This window comes from Cricetulus griseus (assembly GCF_003668045.3).
Source record: "Cricetulus griseus strain 17A/GY chromosome 1 unlocalized genomic scaffold, alternate assembly CriGri-PICRH-1.0 chr1_1, whole genome shotgun sequence".
Classification (NCBI taxonomy): Eukaryota; Metazoa; Chordata; class Mammalia; order Rodentia; family Cricetidae; genus Cricetulus; species Cricetulus griseus.
This window is the reverse complement of record NW_023276807.1, coordinates 204,528,055-204,555,410: the sequence shown is the minus strand read 5'-3', so window position 1 is coordinate 204,555,410 and position 27,356 is coordinate 204,528,055. Positions and strand designations below refer to the sequence as shown.

The 27,356-nt window shown below is 38.8% G+C and overlaps 1 protein-coding gene across 4 annotated transcripts in view; it reads right to left on the bottom strand.

The window, feature by feature from the left end:
* Tmem260 (transmembrane protein 260) overlaps nt 1-27,356 on the bottom strand; it is a 65,318-nt gene that overhangs the window by 9,235 nt on the left and 28,727 nt on the right. For 3 of the 4 annotated variants that reach the window (XM_035452536.1, XM_027386568.2, XM_035452537.1), the window contains 8 exons: nt 26,027-26,206; nt 23,898-23,938; nt 20,822-20,905; nt 19,092-19,206; nt 17,222-17,391; nt 7,279-7,450; nt 3,424-3,572; nt 47-223 (listed from right to left, as the gene is read on the bottom strand). In XM_035452536.1, the coding sequence (XP_035308427.1) occupies nt 47-223; nt 3,424-3,572; nt 7,279-7,450; nt 17,222-17,391; nt 19,092-19,206; nt 20,822-20,905; nt 23,898-23,938; nt 26,027-26,206 (1,088 nt within the window). Of the gene's footprint in view, nt 1-33; nt 224-3,423; nt 3,573-7,278; nt 7,451-17,221; nt 17,392-19,091; nt 19,207-20,821; nt 20,906-23,897; nt 23,939-26,026; nt 26,207-27,356 lie in introns of all 4 variants that reach the window. The other variant, XM_027386570.2, reaches the window with a different exon arrangement.

Sequence of the window (27,356 nt, the reverse complement as noted above, 5' to 3'; positions counted from 1 at the left end):
AGATACAAAACTGACATTTGCTTAAAAACACACCTGCTGCTCATACCTTCCATATTCCTCGGTCCAGTTATAGATACTTGCGGTGCTTTTAATCCACTCTTCTGGGTTGAATACAATCCTTGAAGGAACCAATTTGTCACAAGACCCCCATGGCCAAAGTGAATAGCCCTTCTTCCAAGTTGGGTCACCTTCATGAATTCCTATGCAAACAAATGTTTCTTTTCTATCCAAAACAGAAAAGCATACAATTCTAAATGTTACATTTCTAGTTCACAGGTCATTTTGGACTCCATAAGCCTTAGTTATTTATACACCATTTGTGAAACATGCCATTTGTGAACATGTTGATTTATTTAAATCTTTCCCAAGTACAGTGCATGAAAGTTATTTACTGTAAAATGAAACAAAACAGATAAATGCAGAAGGAACAAACAGAAATGTATGAGAAAAATCTTTCTGCCTCTCATTCTAAAAAAGGGGACCTTATCACCAGGAACACTGGTATGGCATTGTGTCACACGTAAACAAATGCTTTCTTTGATATCCCTTCTTATTTTACAGGTAGAATTATAAGTTACCCTATTGCCCACATGTCCATTGTGCTTTATTATCTCTTTTGTCATTTCTATGCTTATTATTTGCATTTGTAAGTCTCCCTGAGAAGCCTAGAAGCATCCTGAGGATAGGCGCTCTGTCCCTGCATTAACTTTGAATGCCACACAGCATGAGGTTAACACATAATAAATACTGGCTGGAATTAAATTAATCAGATTTGAATAACTGTTAGGAACCTTCAAGCCTACTACAAAAGTTAGAAACAGAAATGGCTTAAACAGTTGTTCTCTTCCTATTTGTGGTTGGTAAGCAGAAAGAAAAAGGTGCAGAGTATTAGAAGTTATTTGAAAGTAAATGACTTTGCTAACTTTGAAAGAAGACAATTTGTCAGCTTAGATTTCCTATTTCCCCTCACACTTACTTCCTCTGCCTGGTCCTAGGCTGGTGAAAGCCACATGCAGCATCTGACTTGTAGCTGGGGAAGATGCAGTGCTTCCAAGGGCACTCAGCCAGGCTCTAGAGGAACCAACCCAGCAGCAGCCATCTGAGGGCCCTGATTTGGAAATGATCAGCAGACCCTGGACCCAGAACCAACATCCTACCAAACCAGCAGGGCATCCATCCTCACTCTCCTTCCAGGGTATGGCCAATTGTGTAAACCTACTATCTAGGTTGGACCAGACTCTGGGTAGTCATGTGAAAGGTTAAAAACTGGTCAGACAGAGATGCGGACTCAAAAATGAGAAACCAGAAATGTCCTTGGTTTTACTACTGGTAGTTCTATCCTGGCCGGAGGACAAAAACACCAAAAATGTTTAAGGACTCCGTTGTGTGTTCTGGTTTGTTTTAATCTTTCTCTTTTTGTACAGTGACCTAATGAACACAGCTGCCTGGACGGCTATGAGGAATCAAATCCCTCGAGTGTGCCCAAACTCCAGTTCAGAAACCAGGATGGAGAAGTGCATGAATACCTGTGGGTGGGACAACCCGGCTGAGCAGCTCTCCCCACCCAAAGCCTCAATCTAACAAAACTTCATCAGCCCTTAGAGCAGGATGCTCGGTGACAGCCCTTACCTGAGACTGCTCTTGCTACATAGGACCTCTGCTTGCTTTCTCTCTCTTAAGCACTTACCTATAACACAACTGTTTGGAAACTGAATCTCTTCATTGTCTGTGAAATTCATCCTATGAGTTTGTAAGACTGACTCCACTGGAAATGCTTATGACATGTGAGGTAAAAGAAGCTGGATTAGCCTCTCCACAGAATACACCATATATGTGGTTGGTTACATGTACATGTGTATGTGAATGAGTAACTTATGATACAAACAGCTAGAATTCAAAGCCAGTTGATCAAAATGACAACAGTGGTGCCCTTGACAGTTTTTCTGTAGTGCCTTATTTCCCAGGGAGCTGTGATCATTTCAAAAATATTGTTCTTGGACCATGTTAGACTCTCATTTCTTTTCTTTTTATGTGTACAGTGTGTGTGTGTGTGTGTGTGTGTGTGTGTGTGTGTGTGTGTGTGTGTGTGTGTTTGTGTGTGTGGCCATGAGGCAGAAGAGGGCTTTAGATCCCTTGGACCCAGAGTTATAAGCCATTGTAAGCTGGGGACAGGGAACTGAACCATGTCTTCTAGATCCTTTAGGTCCTCAAGGTCTTCTAGAAGAGCAGCTAGTAAGTCCTCTAAACTGCTGAGCCATTCCTGCAATCCCAACTCTAATTTCTGAACATATGCTGAATGAGAAACCACAGGCAAAATTAATGGCTTCTTGCCTATGTTCCCAGAATGCTTAGCTTATATGGTCAAATAATCTATTTAGTACAATTGCTAGTGAAGAACTTCCCAGACCCTGCCTAGTTTTATTCACAACACTGTATACAGCCAACTAGACCATGGTCCACTGGGATTTGGACCTGACCCTCACTTATGCTTTTATTGCCAGGGCCTAACACAAGCTGTAACAGAGCAAATATTTGGAAAATTTGAAGCAGAATTAAATGAAACTCACAAAAATGCCAGTTTGGGAATGCTATTGGCTTGTTGCATCTATCTTCTGAATATAATAATTTAATGCTTTTCTCATAACACATTTGTACGTACCTATTCCCTTTCTATCACTCCATCAGCCACTGATGATAGGCTCAGCAGCACACTGAAAAACTACATTTTGTGTCCCTACCAAAGAATAACTTGACATTGGAATTTATAAAAAAATTTAAAGTTCTCTTAACAAGAAAAAACAAAGCATGATCCAACAGCTTCTTTTTCAAGCTGGGGACAGTCCCAAGCATCTCAGACAGAAGCAATGCTAGGACTCACCACTGAGGACTCACTTAGTCTTGACCCTAACTACAAATCATTTCATGTTCTCAAGTACAGAAATGACAATTCTCTTATTTTACCCTCAGCTAGCATAAACTGTAGGTGTTTTTCTTATTTATAAAAATGTTTTATCCTTTATAAAAATGCTTATGCTATTTTTACATAGTGATTATTCCTGGAAAAAAATGTTTTACACTTAAAAGGGGCCACAGTGCTGATCAGGAGGGAACCATAATTGCTTGAGATCCACCTGCAATGATTTCAAGTAGGCAGGCACATCTCCAATTTCTCAGGATTGTGCTAAGATCTTATTTGCTGTTCTTGCTAATCTGTCTTTATTTTTCTTTTACCCAGAACAATAACATTTATTTCTGCCTGGCCTCATTTATGCACAGATATTCAATTTAATTACAAAGATAATCTCACTGGTGACAGGGAAATAGGTAGAAAATTGGTCTTTTGGATGAGGCACAGCTGCTTCAGAAACAATTTTAGAAAAGCTTACAATTTTAGAAAAGCTATTATATGAAAAGAATGCTTACTGTTTATTCATTTCCAGAAAGTGATAAAGATTGAATGTGACCATTCCACTAGGTAATACTCCTTCCACAGGGTTCCATCGGTCCCCAGGAAAGTGCACTCCTGGTAGATGTCTTGCCATCTTGGGTAAATACCACTCATACGTCATCATCTGTCAGAGAGATCACAAGGAGGCTACACATGTTGCAAAGTATCAGGTTCACCAACAGCCATGGAAAGGTTAAAAAATGGAGATATACTCATTAAATAATTGGAAAAAATTCATTCAAGCAAACCAAGGAATGTGGCACTGCTATGTCTTTAAAAATGACTTCTTAGGTTTCATAGCTTAAGAGATGACCACTTCTCTGGTTTTACTTCACCTCCATGCATCTGACAATTCCCATGATGATCTCCAATCTTAGAGAATGGAACTTGATTCTCAGAACCAGCAAAGACACAGCCCTGGCAAGCCCTTCCACCTTCCCAGCCTCCGTACCTACCTCCGGTCTAGTTCTAGGCCTACTCCTCACTAGCCTGAGCTCCCAGGGGGAAGTTACTGTATCTTTTCATATCTGTGCACCTAGCACATTGCATAGCACACAACAGTTCTCCAATTATTTTAGTTGTAGTTGAAATGTCTTTGATGGACAGACCAAATAACCTAGACAAAATACACAAATGTATCGTTACTACATTCATCTTCTTAAGTGTTGCTCACTTATAACAAATAAGATATAATCTCTGCCCCTGGGAAGCTCAGTTATATAATAACCTAGGCCCCTCAAGGCTGAAAACCTTTTTGGCTAAATTATCTGAATTTATTAGTAGTACCCAATTAATCACATATCCTTTTATTTTGTTTTGATTTTTGAGTCAGGGACTTTAATTACAAAGATTATCTCATTGGCAACATAGGCTAGCTTAGGCTTGTTTTGTTTTGTTGAGACAGGGTCACCTTAGCTGGTCTAGAATTCACTTTGTATATCAGGTTGGCCTTGACCTCACAGAGATCTGCCTGTCTCTGCCTCCCAAGTACTGGGATTAAATGTGTGTGCCTTCACACCCAGATGGCTTCAAACTCTTGATCCTCCTGCTGGTGGCTCCTAAGAACCAACTGAGATTATAGGTATGTGTCACCACAACTAGATTCACTTTTCTTTTCATTAAAATAAACTGTCAGAAAAATATCACTTTTCCCAATTGTATACTTAGTTCTGTATTTTCATAGAAAAGACGCCTGTTTACAATTGAATATGATTTTCTAAGCAATTGTGTTTATATTTTACTTACCTTGTATAAGTCATTCAATTAACAAATGACAAATTAATTTTAAATGCATATATTACACAACCCAAAGAATAGTTTCAGTACTTGGGGCTATTCACATCAATTGGGCAATATGCTATGAAATTAATACACCTCGGATAATCTCATAATAATCTTATTATAATTCTATGAGATACCATTGTTGGCCCATTAACAGTTACTATCTCCTTTTTTTACAAACACACTCCCAATTACAATCAACTCTCTCAGGAAGCAATGTGCTCAGGCCTAGTGATTCACCTTTGCTATTGAGTGTTTTAAAAGTGGGCATTATAAACTACATTGCTTAAGTTTTTGGGAGCTCTGAAAAACGTGTTACTCTCAACAGAGGGCTATGCCAGCAGGCCACGAAGCATCCTGCTTTGTTTAGGGATGTGAGGTTTGAAACTAGGCATCTGTGCTGGTTAATTTCTGACACCTGAACACAAGCTAGAATCACCTGGAAGGAGGGCCCTCAAAGGATAATAGCTTCCAATCATCAGGCTGGCCCGAACACATCTGTGATGCATTTCCCTAATTAGTGATTGATATGGGAAGGCCCAACCCACTATGGGTGGTACCAGCCCTGGGCAGGTGGTCCTAGGTGGTGTAAGAAAGCAGAGTAAGCAAGCTATGAGAGCAAGCCAGTAAACTGTGTTCCTCTGTGGTCTCTGCTCCAGCTTCTGTCTTGAGTTTGTGACTTGGCTTCCCTTGCTGTGATGGTCTATAACCTGTAAGCCAAGCAAACACTTTCCTCTCCCAACTTGGTTTTAGTCAGTGTTTTATCACAGAACCAGAAAACAAATTATAAGACCACTGACATCACTGTTTGCATCATCAGTCCTAAGACCTCCTTGCTCCAGAGTACTTGCTCTGTGACACAGAAGTGTCACAGTTTAAACTGCTCTTAGTTGGGCACTCTTGTTTCAAGTGTTCAAAAGCATCTTTACATCTATGACTAAGCCAACAGAAGTTCTCAGAGGAAAAACCATTAGTCTCATCACACATCTGAGAAGTGACCAGAGTGAGAACCTTAGTCAGAGTGTGATGTTCTTTGAAATCCATGGTTTCCAACCACGCCTACTGCTGTTTCAAACAGTACTAAGTTATCAAGACCTAGATCTCAGAATTGGGATTGACACTCAAGTCTGCCTGTCTGTTTGTACAGCTCACACCTGAAGCAAACTGCTCGTATGTACAATGTGTGAAATCCCCACCCAGGGCTATTGCAAACCTATTTTCTTGAGGTTCCCATCATTTACTAGGAGAGCCAGATGGCCAGCTCAGCTGAACCAGTCACACTACTCCTTCAGGATTTGGAGTTTCTCTCTTCCTTAAGGACTACTGGATTTGTTCTCTTTTTTGGCATTTATGATTAAAATAATAAATCCTATAATTAAGTGTCATTTTTCAGTTTCAGAAACTTCAGAAACTTGCTTTTTTAATTTGCTTGTTTCTTTTGAGACATAGTCTTGTATACATGAGGATGGCTTTGACCTATCTGAGTAGTTAAGGATGACCTTTAACCTCTGATCCTCCAGCTTTTCCTCCTAAGTGCTGGGGTTACAGGTGTGTACCTCCATACCCAGTTTATATGGTGCTGAGGATATCTGTGTGAGCTTGGCAAGCCCTCTTCCAACTCAGCTATGCTCCCAGTCTAGGAAAACTGTTTTTCAACTTAATTTTATATGTATGTGTATTTTGCCTGCATGTATGTCTGTACTATGTACATACCCGGTGCCCTTAGACACCAGAAGCAGGTACTGGATTCTGTGGACCTGGAGTTATGGATGGTTGTGAGTTAGTTGTATAGATAGGTGCTGGGAATCCTGTCTGGATCCCTTGAAAGAGCAGCCAGGGGTGATCTTAAAAGGTGAACCCCCATCTATTCTGCTCAGTCATCACAGTTCTTAAAAGTTCCTCCTAACACATTTCTGTTATAGGATCAATAGTTTAAATAAAAATTCTATAGCTGTGTTATAATTAATAATTTCCAATTTAAATGAAATGTTTGCTTGCCCACATTTTTATATTTAATTAATTTAATTTTCATAGGTAGGTCAGTGTTCAAATGTTATTTGCTTGGTGAACTGGTTAAAGATAAACAATCTAGTCTATTACTTGACTCTAAGATGAGGCATATTGATTAAACAGCTTAAGTGATGAAGAAATAAGTTATAAATTAGCCCCAAATAAACAGGACTGTGATCTAGGCATCCTGAGTGATTACAGCTGTGGTGTACACTGGTAGTCCCAGCACTTATGTGGCCAAGGCAGGAGTACAGGGAATTCCAGGTCACCTTGGTCTATACTGCAAGATGCGGTCAAAAGCAAAAACCTATTTCCTCTCCTCATAGAACCTCCCCTCCCCCCACACACAAAAAGAATGATTATGAGAACTTTACCCAACCATATTTCTAAAAAAATGCTTACCTATCTGTTTATGTGGATGGATCATACTGTTCGCTCAGAGTGGTTTCAAAATCTTGGACTCAAGTCACAGGCATATGCCACCATGAATGATGTGGTTAAAGGTTGATTTATGCTGAGAATATTTTTCTTATACTTACTTCTTGATCCACTAGGGAAACATCTGGCCTCAACCCCTCACAGTAATGCAAGTAACGGAGAGAATTCCCTGGCAAATCTCCCCTGAGTAAGATGATTGCATCACGAGGCATGGAGTCCAGAAGGTTTCGTGCAAACTGATCGATCACATTATTGGTTCTTTGGTCACAAATGCTAAATGAAAAGATTTTTTTTCAGCAAATTAGAACAGCAGCACATTTGCACCATGTAAAGAGGCCTGGCTTCTTCTCTATGCTTTCCCTCCCCTCCTTTCCGTCTTCATCCACACTTAGGGCTACATCCCACCAGCTGCTCTCTGAGAAGGCACACCACTTGGGAGAACAGCTCATCAGCTCAGCCTTACGTTTATTTTATTTTTGAGACAGGGCTTCTCTGGGTAGGTCTTGCTGTTCTGTAACTGGATTTGTAGACCAGGCTGGCCTCAAACTCAGAGATCTGCCTGCCTCTGCCTCCTGAGTAAAGGCGTGAGCAACCATGTCCAGCATCATCTCAGCTTTTTTTTTTAGAGAGGTGCTAAGCAAAATGAAAGGAGAAAGAAAAGCCCACTGCATTACTGCCACCAATTTACAACCATGTCCATGGAAAGCAAACGGTCTGTTTCATGTGTAATTCTCCACCCCAAGTAATCCAATTTCAGTTATCAAAGTAGTTTCTGACTATGTAGAATTAAGGCAATTTCATCTTAATTCCATTTCCTCCAAAAGAATAGTCAGAAACACAAGCAGAATAGGAGATCTGATATTTCTGACAGGAGTTGATATGGCACCTGTGTGACTATGGCTTGTGCAGTGTTGAGGCTTCCCACCACCTTCCCACACCTTCCCCTGGGGCGGGGGGTCAGGAAGACACTAGGGATCAGAACACTGAGAAGGAAGTGACTGCATTTGCTGAGCTGTCCGAAGCCCCTTAACTGTCACCTACCAACGCTAACCACTGTAGCACGGCTCTTCTCAAGAATGAAATGGGCTTTCTAATGCCAAAGAAAAGGTGAATGAGCAGAGAATATATGAAGGAAGACAAGACTATCGAAGGAAAAAGCACCAAAACACAACAAAAAACAAGTGATGTCATTCCCTGTAACTCCTTGTCTTTCTGTCATCCTCTTTTCTGGGTTGAGGAGGTGCTAAGTTGAATCACTAGGTTGGTATCACAAGGCAAAGAGCACTGCCCCTGCCCTTGCAATGCACTGTTTCCTACAAGGAACATCCTGTCCTTTGCTAATGTTAGCTTACATTTTGTCACCAGGAAAGTTGCTATTCATTCCATTCTCTGGGGGCAAATAAAAGAAAAACAGACCATCTGCCCAGTGTGTGTACATCACCAGTGCTGAGGCTGAACATTCCTCAAAGACCTGAGAAGATGGACACGAGAGACTGAGATTGGGTTGGATAAGGTTGGGACATATGTGGCTTAGTGACTTCTCCTTGGGACCACTGATGGGATGTGCAGCCCACCTCACAAGGTAACGGTGATGAAGGCTTCCTCATGCAGCCTCCAGCCTGGGATTATAAAGAGACTTAGTAATGAAAGTGAGGTGGTAAGGATCTTACCTAAGATGGCACACTAGAGGCTGCTTCTATGAGGGGCAGTGAAGGGGAGATTCAGATTAAAACAAAAACAAAACAACCCAGACTTTATCCCAAAGACAGAGACAGAGAGAGAGAAAGAGCTTTGGGAGCCTATGAAGAAAGTAGGAAAGTACTGGAAAAAGGCAGAAGCAAAGATGCCCAGCACACAAAAGTCAGCAGAACAATTCTGGCCACTCAGAACCCTGATGTGGGATGGGACTCAGTGGGTACTTCCAAAGGTAAGCCAGGCACAACCTAAGCAGCCTGCCTCAGGAAGGCCCACAGCCCTCATGAGCTTCAAATCCAGGAGTGGGGTTTTGGTAAGACTATAATTCCCCTAGAAAACTAGTCAGCTGAGAAGAAAAACCCTACTTTGTCACAGTGTATGACTCAAAGGGCATTGGGTAGGCACTGTGACAGAGAGTCCATTCTGAAAATTCTGAGCTACTCTGTGGGCTACAGGTCACGAAACATCCACAGGTCAGGAGACTTATTTGACCTGCCACAACCTGCGAGTGAGAGAAGACGAGAGAGGCAGTTGTGGAGAATAGGAGGGACAGACAGATACTGATAACAGAGGGGAAATGGCAGGAAGCTGGGGTTCAGGCTGGAAAATGGTGGGGGAGGGTGGAAGGGGAGGGAGGGAGGGAGCATGCTGTGTCATGGGTAGAACCCACCAACAGAATTTCCCTGCAGTTTGACAGTTCCAAGTCTGAGATGTCAGGGAGGTCAAGATCAGGAGCCACCTATCTTTGTTCACTGCTGTAGAGCCTGTGAACTCTGAGGTTCCAGGGGTGTACGTGACACCCACAGCTGTACCGTCCAGCAGGGAACTCAAACTCAGATGGCTTTGAATGTAGGAAGATATGTCCTCTGCCTGTGATCATGTCAGTGCTGTGGCTGCTTCCCACACTGCCAAGATACATGGGAGACACTCCAGCCTCCAGGGAGCATCATCTAGGGAGGCTCAGGTGAGGGAATCTTCCCATCACACAGACTGCAAAGCCAAGTGTGGCCAGCAGAGGGCCCTAATACACAAGAAGGAAAATGGCTTCTGTGAGGACTGCTCTTGTGGACATTGGACAACTTGTTCAACACAGACTCCTCCACAGCATAAATAAGGAAACACAGGAGCCCACAAGTTCAAATGGCTCCTGCCCCATACGTAAGTAGAAGTCTCCAATTCTCAAGGACCCCAAAAGAAGCTGTTGTAACACACCTTACCCCCAACTCCCTTGGTTCTTTTCTTTTTTTCCTACACATTTAGCAGGACTTTTAAAATTTATTTTCGGAATTTTCAAACCTTTTTCACAGGATGGCAAGATGTCTCACAGGGGATGGCAAGATGTCTCAGAGGGTAAAGGACTTGTTGCCAAGCCTGATGACCTGAGTGTGACCCCTGGGACTCTAAGATATGATGGAAGGAGAGAACCAACGCCTTCAAGTGGTCCTCTGACCTCCACACTTAAGCTGTGGCATGGCATACCACCACCCCCCAATTCAAAAAATAAAATACAATGTAATTAAATAGTTTAAAGAAATTTGTTAAAAATAAATGTTTTTATTTGCTATCCTCCTTTAAGCATTCATATAATTTTGTTGTCATATTTTTCTGCTGGGGCAACACATTTTCTCTTTCTTAGTTTATTTTTATCTTCTCTATCTCTCTCCCTCTGTTTACATTACTAGCTTTTAAAACATTCTCAGCCAGCAATGGTGGCAAACACCCTTAAACCCAGTACTCAGGAGACAGAGGCAGGTGGATCTCTGTGAGTTCTAGGACAGTTGGGACTACACAAAGTAAGGATGTCTCAAAACAAAACAACATTCTCTTATGTTTTTATCCTTCTCACATTTGTCTGATTTCTGTCTGAGCCTCTTGGGTACTGAGGAATTTCTGCTGCCCTTTCTTCCTTCTCTTCTCCCCCACAATGCTCTTCTTTCTTTTTTCTTTTATTTACTCCTGCCCCACCCTTTTCTCTCTTCTTGATTTCCTTCCTTTACTATTTCCACAATTATTTGAAATAATTTTTTACTTTATTGTCCATTTTCCTAGTTTTGTCATTTTCAAGTCTGTGGTAATTGGCAATGCTGTAGTGGACTTAGCAGTTTTTAAATGTATTTACATATTCTGTATGGTTTGATGATATTGCTGCTATGGCAGTTTGTTGCCTCCTCACTAAGTGGTACTGAGGATGGAGTCTTCAAGAGTAGGTTTCTTAATAAGATCCTCCCCCATATCTAGAAGAAATATCCAAATAGCTATAGAAATAAATCCATTGCAGAAATGCAAGAAACATTAGCATCAAAACAATATGACCCCACAAAAGATCATAATTCCTCCACCAGTGAACTCAAAGATACTGAGATAGGTCAAGTTCCAGGTAAATATTTCAAAGTTTTATCTTTACAGTGATGATCTAAAAGAAGATACCAACAAGCAGAAGAATTTAATCTAAACCCAGAGAGGAAAGTTAGCAACCCAGAGGAAAAAATTTAAGCAAAAAGGATAAGAAATGAGCAACATGGAAGAAAAATTCAGCATGAAAACTGAGATTTGGTAGGTAGTGAAAGAAAGTAAGTAGAAAGTTTGGAAGAGAAAAAGTCAATGAATCAAATAAAAGCAAGCTGGAAAACATCACCAGCAGATCTGCCCAAGCCAAAGGAGTACTATTGGAAAGAGAAGGCAAGGTTGATGAAATATGGCATTCAAATATCAATAAGGAAAAAAATAAACAAACCTGACCATAATATCCACAAACTCTGGGATATAATCAAGAGGTCAAATCTAAGAACCCACAGGCTAGAAGAAGGAGATGAAATAATATACACTAAAGACATAGAAAACCTATTTAATAAAACTATAGCAGAATGTTTCCTAAATCTAGAGAGAGATGGATATCCAGACACAAGAAGCATTAAGAACCCATGTACACATGACTGAAGAAGAAGCTCTTAAACACATATTAAAGGCAGGATGTCCAAACTGAAGCAAAGAAGTAGAAAAAAAAAAGCTGTAAAGGGAACAGGCCAACTCACCCATAAAGGGAGAACCAGCAGAATAACACAACCTCTTTCATCAGCAGCCCTCAAAGCCAGGAAAGCATGGGATGATAGCTTTCAAGTTTCTAAAGTAAATAACTGCCAAGCAAAACTGCTATATACTGCAAAGGTATCTTTTAAAAGTGATGATGGCAAAAAAATAATGGCAGCATACATTTTTAACCTAACACTTGGGAATCAGAGGTTGGTGGCTCTCTGAGTTCAAGGCCAGCCTGGCCTAGTAAAGTGAGTTCCGGGACAGCCAGGGATATACAGAGAAAACCTGTCTAAAAAAACTAACCAACCAACCAACCAACCAAAATAAATAAATAAATAAATAAATAAATAAATAAATAAATAAATAAAATTGAAGGAGAAATAAAGAAATTTCAAGGCAAGCACAAACTAATGTAGTTCATGACTGCCAAACAGGTGCAGGAGAAGATACTTAAAGGATACTATGCACAGTGACAGAAGACACACTGTAAAGACACCCACAGACAAAGCCAATGGATGGAAGTAAGTGAAAGCAATAAAAGAAAAAGAAAAAGAAAGCTAGCATAGCTATCCTGATGTTCAATAAAGTGGACTTTAAACCCAAATTATCCAGAAGAGATAAGAATGGCTACTGATGACAAATAGAGAACAATCCACCAACAAAATGAAACAACTGTAAACACACAGGCCTCAAATGCTGGGGGAAGTCTCAATTTCAAAAACTAGCATTCATGGACATAAAAGTTCAGAGCAATGACACTAGGCGATTTCAATATCCTTCTGCCACCTCTAGACAGGTCATCCAAAATAAAAACCAACAAGAAATGTCACAGGTAAACTACATCACAGACCAAGTGGACTTAACAGATATATGGCAACAAAAGCAGAATGCATATTCATCTCAGCAACTTATGGAAGTAATCTAGAACATAAACCAAGACTTAACCAAATACAAAATAACAAAAATCCTTACATATGCCAGATCACAGTATAATAAAACTAGAAATCAATACAAGAAAAATTACAGAAGCCACAAACATGTGAAGACTGAACATTAATTACACTCCTTAATAAACAGAGGGTCATTAAAAAATCTAGAAGATATAAATAAAATTCTTAGGCATATATGAACTACCAAAATTAAATCAAGAGTACATAAATTTAGATAGGTCCATAAAAATTGCTGAGATTGAAACATTAATAAAAAATCCTACTCTAAAGAAAAGTTCTGTCTATATGGATTTATTGGGAGAATTCTATCAAATCTTTAACAACCATGTTCCTTAAACTGTTCTATAAGACAGAAAGGGAGCAAGTGCTACCAAGCTAAAACCAGAAAAGGACGCAGTAAAAGAAACTGTAGAGCAATTTCCCTGGTGATTAAGTATGCAAGAATTACCAATAATTTGTTTTTGGAAACTGGCTTAGTAATGAGCACATACTGCTCTTCAGAGGACCCGAATTTGGTACCTAGCCCCCACGATGGATGGCTCACAAATCCCTACAGCTTTAGCTTCAGGATGATCCAATATCTCTGGTATCTCTGGATACCTTCACTTACATGCATATTTCCCCCCACATATACAAAATTTAAAATAAAATTATAAATCTTTTAAATTCTTAGAAATTGAATTCAAGAACACGTTAAGAAAATCACATACCATGGCAGAGTTGTTTTAACTCTAGAGATTAAGACTGTTTCAACATACACAAATCAGTAAGTCTAATTTAGCCCATAAAGACAGGGACAGAAATTGTATGATCATCTCAGTAATAATTTCAAGATGTACTGTGCATCTTAATTGATGCACAAAGTCTTCATCAATGTTCAACATACCGCCATAATAAAAGCCACGAAGTTACTAAGAATAGAAGGAACATACCTCAACATACTAAGGGTTATATGTGACAAGCCTATAGGCAATATTATACTAAGTGGGGGGGAAATTGAGAGAATTTCCTCTAAAGCCTACAAGACAAGGACACCTACTCTTTCCTCTCCAGTCTTATTCAATATAATTCTTGAAGTCTTAGCTAGAGCAATAAGATAACAGTAACAAATAAAAGACATACAAATAGGAAGAAAGAAGTCAATTTATTACTATTTGCAGACAACAAAATCCTTTATTTAAAAGATCTTATTTCTACCAGAAAACTTAGACCTGATAAACACTTTCAGTAAAGTATCAGGATACAAAATCAGAATATCAACACTACCAGTTTTCTATATGCCGATAATGAACTTTCTGAGAAAGAAATCAGTGAAAAAACTTCCTATTCACAATCTTTTTGAAAAATATCTAGGAAAAAACCTAATCAAGAAGGTAAGAGATCTGTACAGTAAAAACTTTAAGACATGATGAACTTCAAGAAAATACTAGAAGATTGAAAGATCTCCCATGCTCATGATTAGGCAGAATTAATATAGTGGAAATGGCTATAGTATCTAAAACAACTAATTGATTCTGCATAATTCCTCTCAAAACCCCAATGTCTAGCTTCACAAAATTAAATAAAAGTACTAAAATCCACACAGAAGCACAGGCAGAAAGAACAGTGTTGATTCCATCACAATACTGGTCTTATACTATATTACCGAGCCACAGTCAAAACAAAACAAAACATGGTACTAGAATAAAAACAGACAGGTAGATCAGTAGCACAGAAGGAAGATCCAGAAAAAAATCCTGTTACAGCCACCAAATTTTGACAAAGCTGTCAAAAATAAATTTGAAAAAAGATAGTTTGCTTAACAAATGATGCTGGAAAAACTAGATCCATATTTCTTATCATACACACACATGAAAAAAGCCCTTTATGTAGGACTTAATACTTCAAACACAGGCATAGGCAAGGATTTTCTGAACACGATCCATTAGCACAGGAAATAATGCCAAGAGGTGACAGGTGGAATAACATGAAATTAAGAAGCTTCTGCACAACCAAGGAAACAATCATCAGAACTGAAAAACAATCATCACCAACTATGCATAGGATGGGGATTAATACAACAATACAAGAACAACAATCAATATATGGGTGAATAAATGGAATATACCATGTTCAAAAGAAATGTAAATGGCCAATAGTTGTAGAATATTATTTTAAGATATGTTACATTTGTTTATGCTCTGGAAAATTTGTTTAATGATGTAGAGATTTGTTGCTTTTGTTTATGCTGCATTTAACTCTGTGAAACTGTGATTCTTTGTCTAAAACACCTGATGATCTAATAAAGAGCTGAATGGCCAATATTGAGGCAGGAGAAAGGATAGGTGGGGCCGGCAGGCAAAGAGAATAAATAGGAGAAAGAGGAGAAGTGATGAAGGAACAAGAGAAGTAGCCAGAGAAGGAGGAGGACATCAGGAGCCAGCCATCCAGTTACACAGCCAGCCGAGGAGTAAGCCAAAAGTAAGAAAGGAAAAAGCCCAGAGGCAAAAGTTAGGATAATTGAAGTTAGAAAAGCTGGCAAGAAACAAGTCAAGCTAAGGCTGAGCATTCATAACTAAGAACAAGCCTCCATGTGTGATTTAATTGGGAGTTGGGTGGTGGGTTCCCCCAAAAGACTAAAGAGCCAAAGAGTAAAACATCACACAACAGCCAATTACTTGGAAAGGGGTCTAACATCCTTAGCCACAAGGGGAATGCAAATTAAAACTGCTTAGACATTCCATCTCCCTCCAATCAGCATTGCTATCACTAAGAAAACAAACAACAGACAGCAAGGAAGCAAGGAAAGAGGAATCCTTACTCAGTGCTTGAAAAGTTTGTGCAGCCACAAAGGAAGCAAGTACTGTATTACTCAGCTATACCACTCTTCACCACTTATCTAAAGGATTTTATATGATCACAAGAAACATGTTTACACATCTTTGTTTGTAGTTGCACTATGCACACTAGTCAGGAAGCAGCATAATTCATCAACACATAGGTAGATATTCAAAGATGATATACATATACACTGGGATTTTATACAGCAATAAAAATCAAATCATGACATTTTCAAGAGAATGGATGCAACTGTAAATTATTATAATAACTAAATAGTCACACTCAGAAAGACAAATACTATAGTTTTCTCTCATATGTGGATCCAAGATTTAAAATTATGTGTATGTATGTGCATATGTATATGTGTGTATGTATGTACATATGTGTATCTATGTACATGCATGTGTAAATGTATATGTATGTAAGAACGTATGCATGTGTATGTGTTTTGAAGTCACAAGACTAGAAATGGGGTCATTCGGGTAGTTCTTTTTTTCTTTTTTTATTAATTTATTTTTTATATTCCAATCCCAGTCGTGTTGTGTCTGTGTCCGTGCCCACTCCCCCCCCAGGTAGTTCTTAAGGAAGGTGACAATAGAGAGGATAACAGACAGGAGAACCACCACCCCATGGGGAGGAGCAGTGGGGGAAAGGGAACATGAGAACCAAGTGCAATGGTGCATATGGGAAGAATATGGGAAGATGCTAAATGAAGCCCACTCCTTGAATACCAACCTACAGAATTAATTAATTAATTAATTAATTAATTTTGAGACAGAGTCTTAACTATGTAGCTCCAGCTGCCCTGGAACTTTCTATGTAAAACAGGCTGCCCTTGAACTCACAGAGATCTACCTGCTTCAGCGTCCCAAGCGATGGTACTAAAAGCAGGTGCTACCATGCCCAGCAAAAATTAGTTTTAAAAAGCTAAGCTGCAAGAGAAAATTTTATCTTTTAAAATTGTACTAGTCAGAATCACTCTAACAAATCATTTAAAGGGCTATACTGCTAGAAATAAATGAACTGTCATTTAATAACTGAAAAACTTTTTGTTTACTCTGAGGTTTTCATTGTAAGGTTATTTAAAAATTTTGAAAAAATATGTAATAGCTAACTTTTAGACTTTAACTTGAAAATGATGAATACTCTCTCATACATGGTTAATTAGAAAATGGTCAAGTATTATTCAAAAGATGAAAATTTTGGACCATAAAGGGATACACAAGAACCCCAAATCTTTTAATTTTCCATCTAAGGGTATTTTAATTATGAATGTTTACATATATCTGGATTCTTCAATGTATTTCTCTAGTTCTTTAGAGGAAAATACATGGTCTCTACCCATGGCTTCCACTCATTTACGATGGCCTTGATCCACACCACTGCCAGAGGTGTGACAAACGTCAGAGCTTCACAGCCAGCCATCATACTCAGCTGTTTTCACTGATCTTAGTCATCAAAGGAAAAACGAAAGTCCTAGAATCTACACAGGCAAATATCTCTAGTGTTAAGTACTACTTTTCAGAAAATACCTGTATGTTATTACCTGTAATTTGAATATATTTGGTAAGTTACAAAAAGAGTTGCTGACAGCCATTCCAGATATTGAATCCCATTGCAGTTCAGCACTCGGTTAGTCTCAGACACAAGTGTGGCCAAACCAAGGCCAGCGAGAACAGCCACCACTGCATTGCTCTGCATCCAGAATCGTTCCACCTGGGAAGGAGACATGCAGACAGTATGTCCAGCTGACAGGTTTAAGTGATCAATTGGAACTTACATAGTTTAAAAAACATTTATCACTTACACTTAGCTTCTTATACCTATTATCATTAGGCCTTGTTAATTCACTTCTCTAGTCCAGTTCTAGGTCAATTTACTTTCCAATTTTCCAATGTTCCTCCTTCCTAATTTGGCATGTGCCCACATAGTCATCTCAGAACTACAGGCTTCATCTCTGCTCCAGCAATGTAGGTGAAAAAGATGAAGAAATGCTCTGGCTTTACTCTAGGGAGAAACACTTGCCTTCCCTACACACCTCCCTGATGTCTTTTCGTAGGACGAAGGGAACTAATGTGATAAGAAAACTGGTAGCTTCCACCAGGCCAACACAGCCTTCTGCTTTCCTCTGTTTCTATCGCAAATGAGTCACCTACAGGAAGTACTGGTTCACAGTGCACTCTCCCAGAGGCTCCAGTTGGTAGGGCCGAATGGTGTGCAGCACTGCTTGTGAGTGGTTGCTAGGACCATCTGTCTTGGAAGGTGGAAACTCCCCTGCTCACAGGAAGAAGTTACACTCTCCAACCACAGCTTCCTCAGTGATAAAGGTGATCACCCACCAGCTTAGAGTAGCTTATCTTTCCCTCGCTTGGTTCAAAGCTTAGATGGTCAAGAAGAGCATCGTTAATTAGGTTTCATGACCATACACACAAAGGACCAGGTGGGATCAGCATTCAAAAAGGGGCTACTTTACATCTATAGTTTCCAGTGTGAGAACTAACAGAAGCAGGGAAGGTGGCTCTTACTGTGGCCCTAGCACTCAGGAAACTGAGGCAGAAAGATAGTGAATCCACTACAGCAGCAGTTCTCAGTTCTCAACCTGTGGATCATGACCCCCTCGGTTTCAAATGACCCTTTCACAGGGGGTCACATATCAGATATTTACATTACGATTCATAACAGCAGCAAAATTAAAATTACGAAGTAGCCACAAAGTAATTTTATGGTTGGGGGTCAGCAAACATGAGGAACTGTATTAAAGGGTGACAGCATTAGGAAGGTTGGAAACTATGCAGTATAGAAAGACTGGGTTATAAAGAGACCTTATCTCAAACAAAACAAAATACAAACGAAAATCCTTATCTCAATCAGAGACAGCTGCCAGAAAAACCTCGAGAATCACGCTTGTTTGCGCAGGCTTCAGAAAGGTGACAAAAGGACAGGGTAGGAGCTCCCTTTCCTCCCTGCTTAACACGTATTTCTTTTGCTATTCTAAAAGGAACTCCAGCAAAATGCAGTTGTTTTTATATTTGCAAGAACGTAGATACAAAATTATTAAGTCTATCTTGGGTTTATTTTGTCTACTTAACTACTCTGTTAACTACACACTTTACTTGTTTGTTTGCTTGTTTGAGACAGGAGCTCATGAGGCTCTCAGGGTGTTCTCGAACTCACTATGTAACAAACACTGGCCATGATCTTCTGATCTTCCTGCCTCAGACTTCCAAGTGCTGGGATTATGTGTGTGTGTGTGTGTGTGTGTGTGTGTGTGTGTGTGTGTAGTATCTATATATACTATATACATAATATATTTACTATTTCTTAAATAGTTTGTCCTTTGACAAAGTTCATGAAGGGCAAAATTGTACAATCTTCACAAATTTACTGTTTAAAAATTCTATCAAAGTAAAACTTACCACACCCATGAAAAGTGGTTTTGAAATATCTAAATTTGCTCTCCAAGCAAAGAATAATGAATAAATAAAAAGCATTCCAGTGAAAAGCCATACTAATGAAGACTGCCGTCTGTCCCTACAAAAACAAAAGTGTCCAAAATTACCTATATGTATGAATATCAATAATACATATAGCTTTAAAGTATAGGGCAGTATCTGTAGCTTTAAAACTTTCTATTTTTAAGAAAGAGCAAAAAATTCAAAATCTCTGTGGAATAGTTGATGCCAGAACAATAGCAAACACAATTGCATACTGCAGCCAAGTTAACTTGCAATGGTGCAGCAGCAGACAGGAACTCATAGAAAATACACACTAGCAATCCTGTCAAATCTGAGAAGTCATCAAGCATATGTAAAATAAAAAACACTTTCATGCTTAAAAATTAAGGTTTAAAATCCAAATTTCAAAGTAAGAATTCAGCAGTGGCATGACAAAGTAAACTAGTGCAATCCTTGAGAAAAGATAATTTGGTAATCTACCAGTACCGTCATAGACAATCACTGACTCAGCAATCTGCCATACATCAGACATACATCTTCAAGCAATAACCAGAAATGCAAGTAAACATTAATCCATGAATGCTTTTTAGTACCACTTATAATAGTGAAAAAGTGGAAGCAATTTAATGACCCTCAAACAGGAGAATATTTAATTTCCCAGTACATCTTCAGACACAGCTCAGCCCAGTGGTAGGATGCTTGCTATTCATGTACAAGGCCCTGGGTTCAATCCTAAGCAACACAAATGATACATAAATTAATTTTTCATGATGACATGGTGGAATACATTATGTAGACATTTAAACAATCTTTTTTTTTTTAGTATGGAAAATGTTGTTAACATTATTTTATAATGTTAATTGTTAGGCAAAAAGAACAATAGGTATATGTGTATTTACAAACAAATGCATCCAACAGAACAGAAAGTAAATAAGTAAAAATAAACAGAGTTTTATTATATAACCTGGCCTCAAATTCATGCTGGTTCTGTCTCAGGTTCTGCTGGGCTTACAGTCATGCACCACAATGCCTGACAAGAAGGCTTGTCCTTTTTTTAAACTATTGGAGGAATTATATAGTAATAGGTTTCGTTTGCAAGTCAATAAGAAAAATTAGCTAAGGGCAGAGTAAAGGATAAAATCAAAGGTTTGAGATGATCAAATGGCCAATCTTTCAAGTCACTTATTTGTAATCATAAAATAAAACATCAAGAAATAGTATATATTTGCTTTAACAGAAAGTGTGGTGGTTGAAAGAAAATGGCCCCCAAAGGGAGCAGCACCATTGGAGGCTTTCTTGGAGTGGGCATGTCATTGTGGGGGCAGGCTTTGAGGTTTCCTATGCTCAAGCTATGCGCAGTGTGGGCACAGATCCCTGCTGCCCAGGGATCAAGACAAAGACCTCTTAGCTCCTTCTTCAGCACCATGTCTGTCCACACACTACCATGTCCCACCAAGATGATAATGGACTAAACCTCTGAAACTGTAAGCAACCCCAATTAAATGTTTTCCTTTTTAAGAGTCACTGTCATCATGATGTCTCTTCATAGCAATAGAAATTCTAACTAAGCAGAAATGATTAGGAGTTATTCTAAATATAAAACAATGTTGGCAGCACTCTACAATGACATATAAAACACAAATTCAACATGAGACCATGGGAAACACAGCAATAAAGGGAACATTACTCACTTTCTGGCTAAACATATATTTGCCCAAACTGCAAGAGCTTGGATGTTGAATGAAAGTTCCGTCTTCATATTTATTATTTGTGAACTGAAAAACAAAAACCCAATGTATTTTATTGTTGGCATAAAAGAAGTTCAGTAAATTCCAAACAAAGTATTTTACCAACAAAATATTCACTTATACATTGAACTGCACTAAGGACTGTGGTCATATTTTAAAATTATTTTTTTTCTTTCAAATTTTGAAAGGGGTGAAAAGTATCATCAAAAAAGTCAATCAGTTCTAAGACATTTTCTGATTGTAGTATTTGGTTCTTAGCATATATAATTTAGGATTGACAGTAGTATATAGCATTAAGATCTTCCTAATGGCTTAGATGAGAAGTTATTTTGACGGGAACTTTAGACAGTTTCTGTTTCTAGTACAGACATAGTCACTGGTGATTTAACAATTGAAATAAAAATTCATCTAAACTGTTTTCTGAAGATCCAATTATGAAGGAGGGGGAAAAGGCCAAGAGAAGGGATTTTGCTATTCTTTCTGGGTTATCTTCTTCCTTAAGCAGCTTCCTCGTTTTCCACATTATTTGCTTTAGAAAATATTTAAGCAATCTCAGAAAAATGTGTTCATCTTATTTTGTATAACTGTGCTAAATTCTTCCATTAACTAATGAGCACTTTTAAGTACTATCTTAGTCCTAAAATTGCCACACTATTTAATTTCTATAAGAAGAAATATGTCTACAAACTAAAGAAACTTCATTGTCGCTACTGGCTATTTTCCTGGAGAAATTGTCATGCCATAATTACAGAAGTCATACAATGAGGATTTTACTAATGGAGACACATCTACTATGAGAAGCTACCCTCACTCATTTACAAATATACTTGAAAAATTGATTCTGGCATAAGGTCTGTTTCTTCAAAAGAAATGAAGTCAGTCTCAAAATTAATTCTTAGAGATCTGTTGCTTGAATGTAAACTCTAAAAGATGTCCACTGCCTAAGGTTAGATTCAGTAATTTCCTTATACAGGATTGCAATTTAGAGATATGTGTGGGGAAAGAATTTAATTTGCTTGACTGCAAAAGGGTAGATGACTACGTGCCATCATTTTGAAGGCCTTTCTTGTAAGTTAATTATGCTTCTCCTTTCTCAATTCCCCATTCACCTGAAACAACTTAAGTCCAGGAATTATTCCCCTCAGAGCGTGAAGGTAAGGGCTGTGTCTCTAGCTTGCATGATGACTGGTTCATGGTGTGGGTGTGGCACTCATTTCCTGTGCAGTCTGTGTTCTGCATACAACACCCGACAGCTCTTATTTAATGTAAGTCCCCAGTGGATGACTTTATGTGCAACTTATACAAGCCGGATATATGGTTGAGAATTCTTTGGAGCTCATGTGGGACTTGAGGTAAAATACAGCAGTAATCGTGAGTCCCTTGCCATGTGGAGAAGCCAAAGGCAGGGAAAGCTCAGAGTCACTGACAAAGCTGTCTGTCTAAAAAGGAAATCAGTTTTCCCCACCTTCCTTCTCCACCTGCTCCACCTTCTCCACCTGCTCTATCTTCCCCACCTTCTCTACCTTCTCCACCTTCTCTACCTTCTCCACCTTCTCTACCTTTTCCACTTTCTCCACCTCTCCTAGCTTCTCCACTTTCTCCGTACAAAGAAAGAAGTGCTGTAAAAGATTGAGTCAAACATTCAAGGAAATAATGTAAATCAGTTGTGAGAAAAATAACAATGACAGAGAAATATTTTCAAGATCTTCTGTAAACTGATAACAGACTAACAAAATTGTATGTATCTTATGAACTGATTTAAAAACAAATTATAAAAGAATTCAAAAATATACACAAAATATTAACATATTAGTAACAGTGGTTATCCCTGCATGTTGCAATTAAAGGTCTTTTAAACTTTATTTTTGCTTACTTATATTTCAAAAATTTCTATGATTATCCTATCTTGGAATAAGGAAAAATGTTTTAAAACAAAGGAAGAATATCAAGCATGGTGGTACACCAGTACTTTAGAGGCTGAGACAGGAGGATTGTGAGTTCAAGGGCTGGCTTGCGCTACACACTAAGACCCTAACTAAAAGATATAGGGAGAGAGGAATCTGTTGAGCATCACTGAACATGGGGTCACAGGTATGCAATTGTAGCTGAGAAAGGAGGATTGCTTGTTGAAGGCTAGCTTGGGCTACAAAGCTAGGCCTTGTCTAAGATAGACAGAGGCATGGATGGATAGACAGATAGATAAGAGATGAACAGATGATAGACAGAGACAGATAGCTAGCTATCTAGATAGGTAGATCTTTCCTTTACACAGTCCAGTCCAGAGGGTTCCAAACCAGAAATTAAAAGATCACTTTAATGTTATAAAAAGTTACTTTTATTCTAAAATTTTATATTTGAAGAACTATACTTGGTATTGATAATTTTTAAAGTTGACATGGATAGTTTCCAAGTGCTTTAATCTCTGTAGGTTTTAAAGCAAACATTAATCCATTCTTCAAAGAAAACCATTGGTTAATACATATGACATATATTTGCTTAAGCTGGTTCTAATAAGGTTGGATGTTAAAATATTAAAGTCAAAAATACAGCTTATGACAGCCAAAAGGAAGTCATAAGAGACTATATATACCCAGCTCTGAGGATTAAATGAGCAGAATTCAAGACAAAAATAACAAGAAAATTGTTCAAATCATGATGAATGCAATGTTCCCCAATGTTCCTACGAGAAAGATAATAGGAAAACCATAGGGAAGAGCAAGTCATTTTCAGAGGGACACCACATGGGCAATTTTAGATGCAGGTGAAATATGTGGTTTTAGGCCCTGGCCAGTTTCCTACTGGCCTCACACACTGCTGTGTGTACTGCTTGCCTTGACCTCTTAGTGAAAAGCTAAGCATTTGGCAATACAGTGTGCACACGCAGCTATTAATTGTGGAGGTGAAAACTACTTCTTGGACATATTTCTTAATAAAGAAAGGAACTAATAGGAAATCTCCCCAAATCATTTGAGATAGGTAATAGAAAATTCATTTAAGATGGTTTTAAAATCATACTCACAGCAGTATTGTAGACACACTGGATCCTATTTCAGATTTGGCCTAAAAACAGGAAAGTTCATTTGTACAAGCATTAAACTGAAGCTTTCTTTGTTAGATGACTGCATTCTTAATGTTCTTGACTTAAAAGCTTCATATTTTAAATACACAACCCAACATTTTCCTTTCTCAGTCTTTGAAGCTTTGCTAAATTTAGAACCAGTAACAACTAAACTTGGGCAACCTCTAGGGAACTTTTAGAATAACTGGTTAAAAATCAGTTCAACTGTTCCAGAAGGAATGACTGGTAGGCAGAGAACTCATACTCTCTAACTTGTCTGCTGCAGTCTTTCTGTGCTCTTAACACTTTGATGAGATTTCACTGTAGTTTGATAGCTCACATCTCTCAGCACTGTGTGGATGATACTAATCTTAACCCTGAAAGTACCCTCAAACCACACTTTTTAAAAAGTCCACTTGGAGTAACCAGAAGACCTGAATTCAAATCAAGCCTCTACCACTAAAAACAAAAAACTTTTTCCATGTATCTATCCATGTGTGTGTGCACATGCATGGCACAGTGGCCTGCATGTGGAGGTCAGAGGACAGCCTATGGGAGTCAATTGTCCTTCTTCACCATTAGGTTCCAAGGACTGAACACAGATCAACAGGATGGGCAGCAAGCACCCTCATCTGCTGGGCCATCTTGCTAGCTTCAATCTACATTTTATAGAGTAAGTCAACATTAAGTAAACAAGAGTATAAATTTAAAGAATTAAACTCTCTACATCAAATAGTAATTAACAATTATCTTTTATTAATCTCTTTTATAATGAAATATTTCCTAGATATGAAATATATGTGTATACACAGACACACATGCATATAATCCATATTTAAAGGATAAAGAAAGAAATCTTTAGATTAACCATTCAGGAAACAAAACCTATCTGGTTATGAGAACATAGGCTTTTAACCCAGCACTGGGAGGTCCAGACCAGTTTGGGCTACACAGGGAGATCCTGTCTTTAAAAGCAAACAAACAAACAAAAAAAGACAAAGAAACAAAACCTCATTAATCCCATCAGGAATCCCACAGATCCCTCCCCCCTAATTATTCACCACTTCATTATGTGTTCCCTTATTTACACGGGTCTCACTGCAGATAGCTGGCCTACAGATAACTTGCGCCCTTGTGTGTCATCTTGCCTGGCCTTGCCTCCACTGTTCAGAAAGCTTCACTGTTCATGAGTTTTTGAGAGGTTTGGAAGTTTGTCAATGGGGCCACTATGGATTCTCCTAGAATTTTCTTAAGCAAAACACAGAATACAAGCTATCTGAGGAAACCCTAATAGCATTGTCTATATTAAAATAATATATCTTCAATTTCCCCTTTCTTTTATCCGCTACTACAATTGCATTTAATTTTCTCCCTACCATGCCTCAGGGAAAGCAGGCCTGTTAAATTTTTTTAAGCATCCCACCTCTAATTTAATGAACCTCCTTTTCTGAATCTTTACAAACAGCTTTTCCATTTAACACTAAGCAGTAACATGAGTACTATTCAACATGTAAAGGAAATCTTGAGGCTGGAGAGATGGCTCCGTACTAAAGAGAGCACCCAGGTTTGAGTCCCAGCATGCACGTGCCGTGGTGCTTCACAAGTGTCTGCAGCTCTGGTGCCAGGAGATCCAGCATCCTCTTCTGGTCTCCATGGGCAGTAGACACACATGGTGGACAGATATACATTAAGGCAAAACACCCATGCACATACAAAAACCCAGACTTTTAAAAATTGAATTATAGATAAATGAAACGGAAATGTTAAGCCGAATGTGGGTACATAGTTCTAACTTCAGCACTGAGGAAGTGGAGGCACTGAGATCATCAGTTGGAAGCAAGCCTATGCTATAGAACATTGACTCACAAAGATAAAAAAACTAAACAAGTAAAAAGTGTGTGTGTGTGTGTGTGTGGGGTGTACTGTTGTCACAGTAAACAGTAGAGGTGAAGAGCCATATTCCAAGGGACTAATCTGCTCCACAAGTAACTAAAATGACAATCCTATGTGCTGCTCTTTCAGTCAAAGTCCAACTGAACACTCAAGCAGTGCCACTTGTTTCCTTAGCAGGGCTTGGAACAGAAGTTTACCAGGCTGAATGTTCCATATTCTTCCCGGAGAAAATGTGTCAGGAACCCTCTTAGTGTCGTCTGGTCTCCCCAGGTCCAGCGGGCATGATTGAGGTAGGAAGACACAGGCAGATAGATGTAGGGCAGCAGGCCAGCCGAGAAGGCCAGAGTGAGCTTCAACAGAGAGCTAAAGGCGAGTTCCTGCACAGGGGCACACAGTGGGGCACATGTTTATTTCAGCCCATTCATCCTGGAACTTCAAGAAACTCATCAGGGGAAACATCAAATATGTTTGCTTAAAGCTGATCTCTCAATTTATATTAAGTCACCACAGAATACTATGCTAAACCTTCTGATTACTGAGGATTACCAGAAAATTGCATCAGCCTGGATTCTTTTTTCTGTGACAAAACCTGAGTGGAGCAAATATTAGCAAAGACGTGTAAGTATCAAATGACTGTATCTTTTACATTTAAACCATGTCATGACGTGCAGCACTACACTGCTGAGATGACCCACTTGGAAGTAGCTGCACGTTGTTTGGCCCCAATACTATTTTAATGCTAATTTACTTCATCACCATCATCAGAGTGTCTTTAACTGTATACTTCATGACAGTTGCTGTAATGTGATGATGTAATTCTTTCCACAGTTCATGGGATGTTTGGTGTAGACAAAGCTAGCTTTTATAAACCCCCGGGGTGCCTCCACATTTCTGTTTAGTGGAATACCAATGGAATTGGCTGTTATGTGTAACCACGTTGTTTCATAAGCTCTACCTGGAGGAACTCCTCACCTGTACATGTCAAAAAAAAAAAAAAAAACAAAAAAAAAACAAAAAAAACCAACACCACACAATTACAAAGATTAAGTCCAAACAATGTGTATTCTGGCATTCTAGAAACATTCAAGCCTTGCTCACTTTAATAACTGAGAAAGGGGATCTCTTACAAACATCATAATTGGAAACTGCCAACTTTTTCCCTTACAAAAATGAGAAATTCATCTGTGAGAAAGATATAAGAGCCAGGACTCGATCGGCAGCAGTAGAACAATCAGCTGACGACTTCTTTTTGCATTTTCAAACAAACATTCTTAATTGAAAATGGAGTGTTTTCTTATAGTACTGATCTCATTTGTGATTTCCACAGCAGAAATGAGATGCATAAAATGATGGTATGAAAGCATGCAGAACTACCTAATCTGACAACAGGCAGTTGCCAGTCTTAAAAGTGGGGCTAGGGAAGCGAATGTTTACAGTTTTGGAGGCACTGCACATTATAAAGTTGGATTTAGAATGGAAAGAAACAGTTAATATATTGTTTTCCTTTTGTCTAAGAAGTAAGCAGGG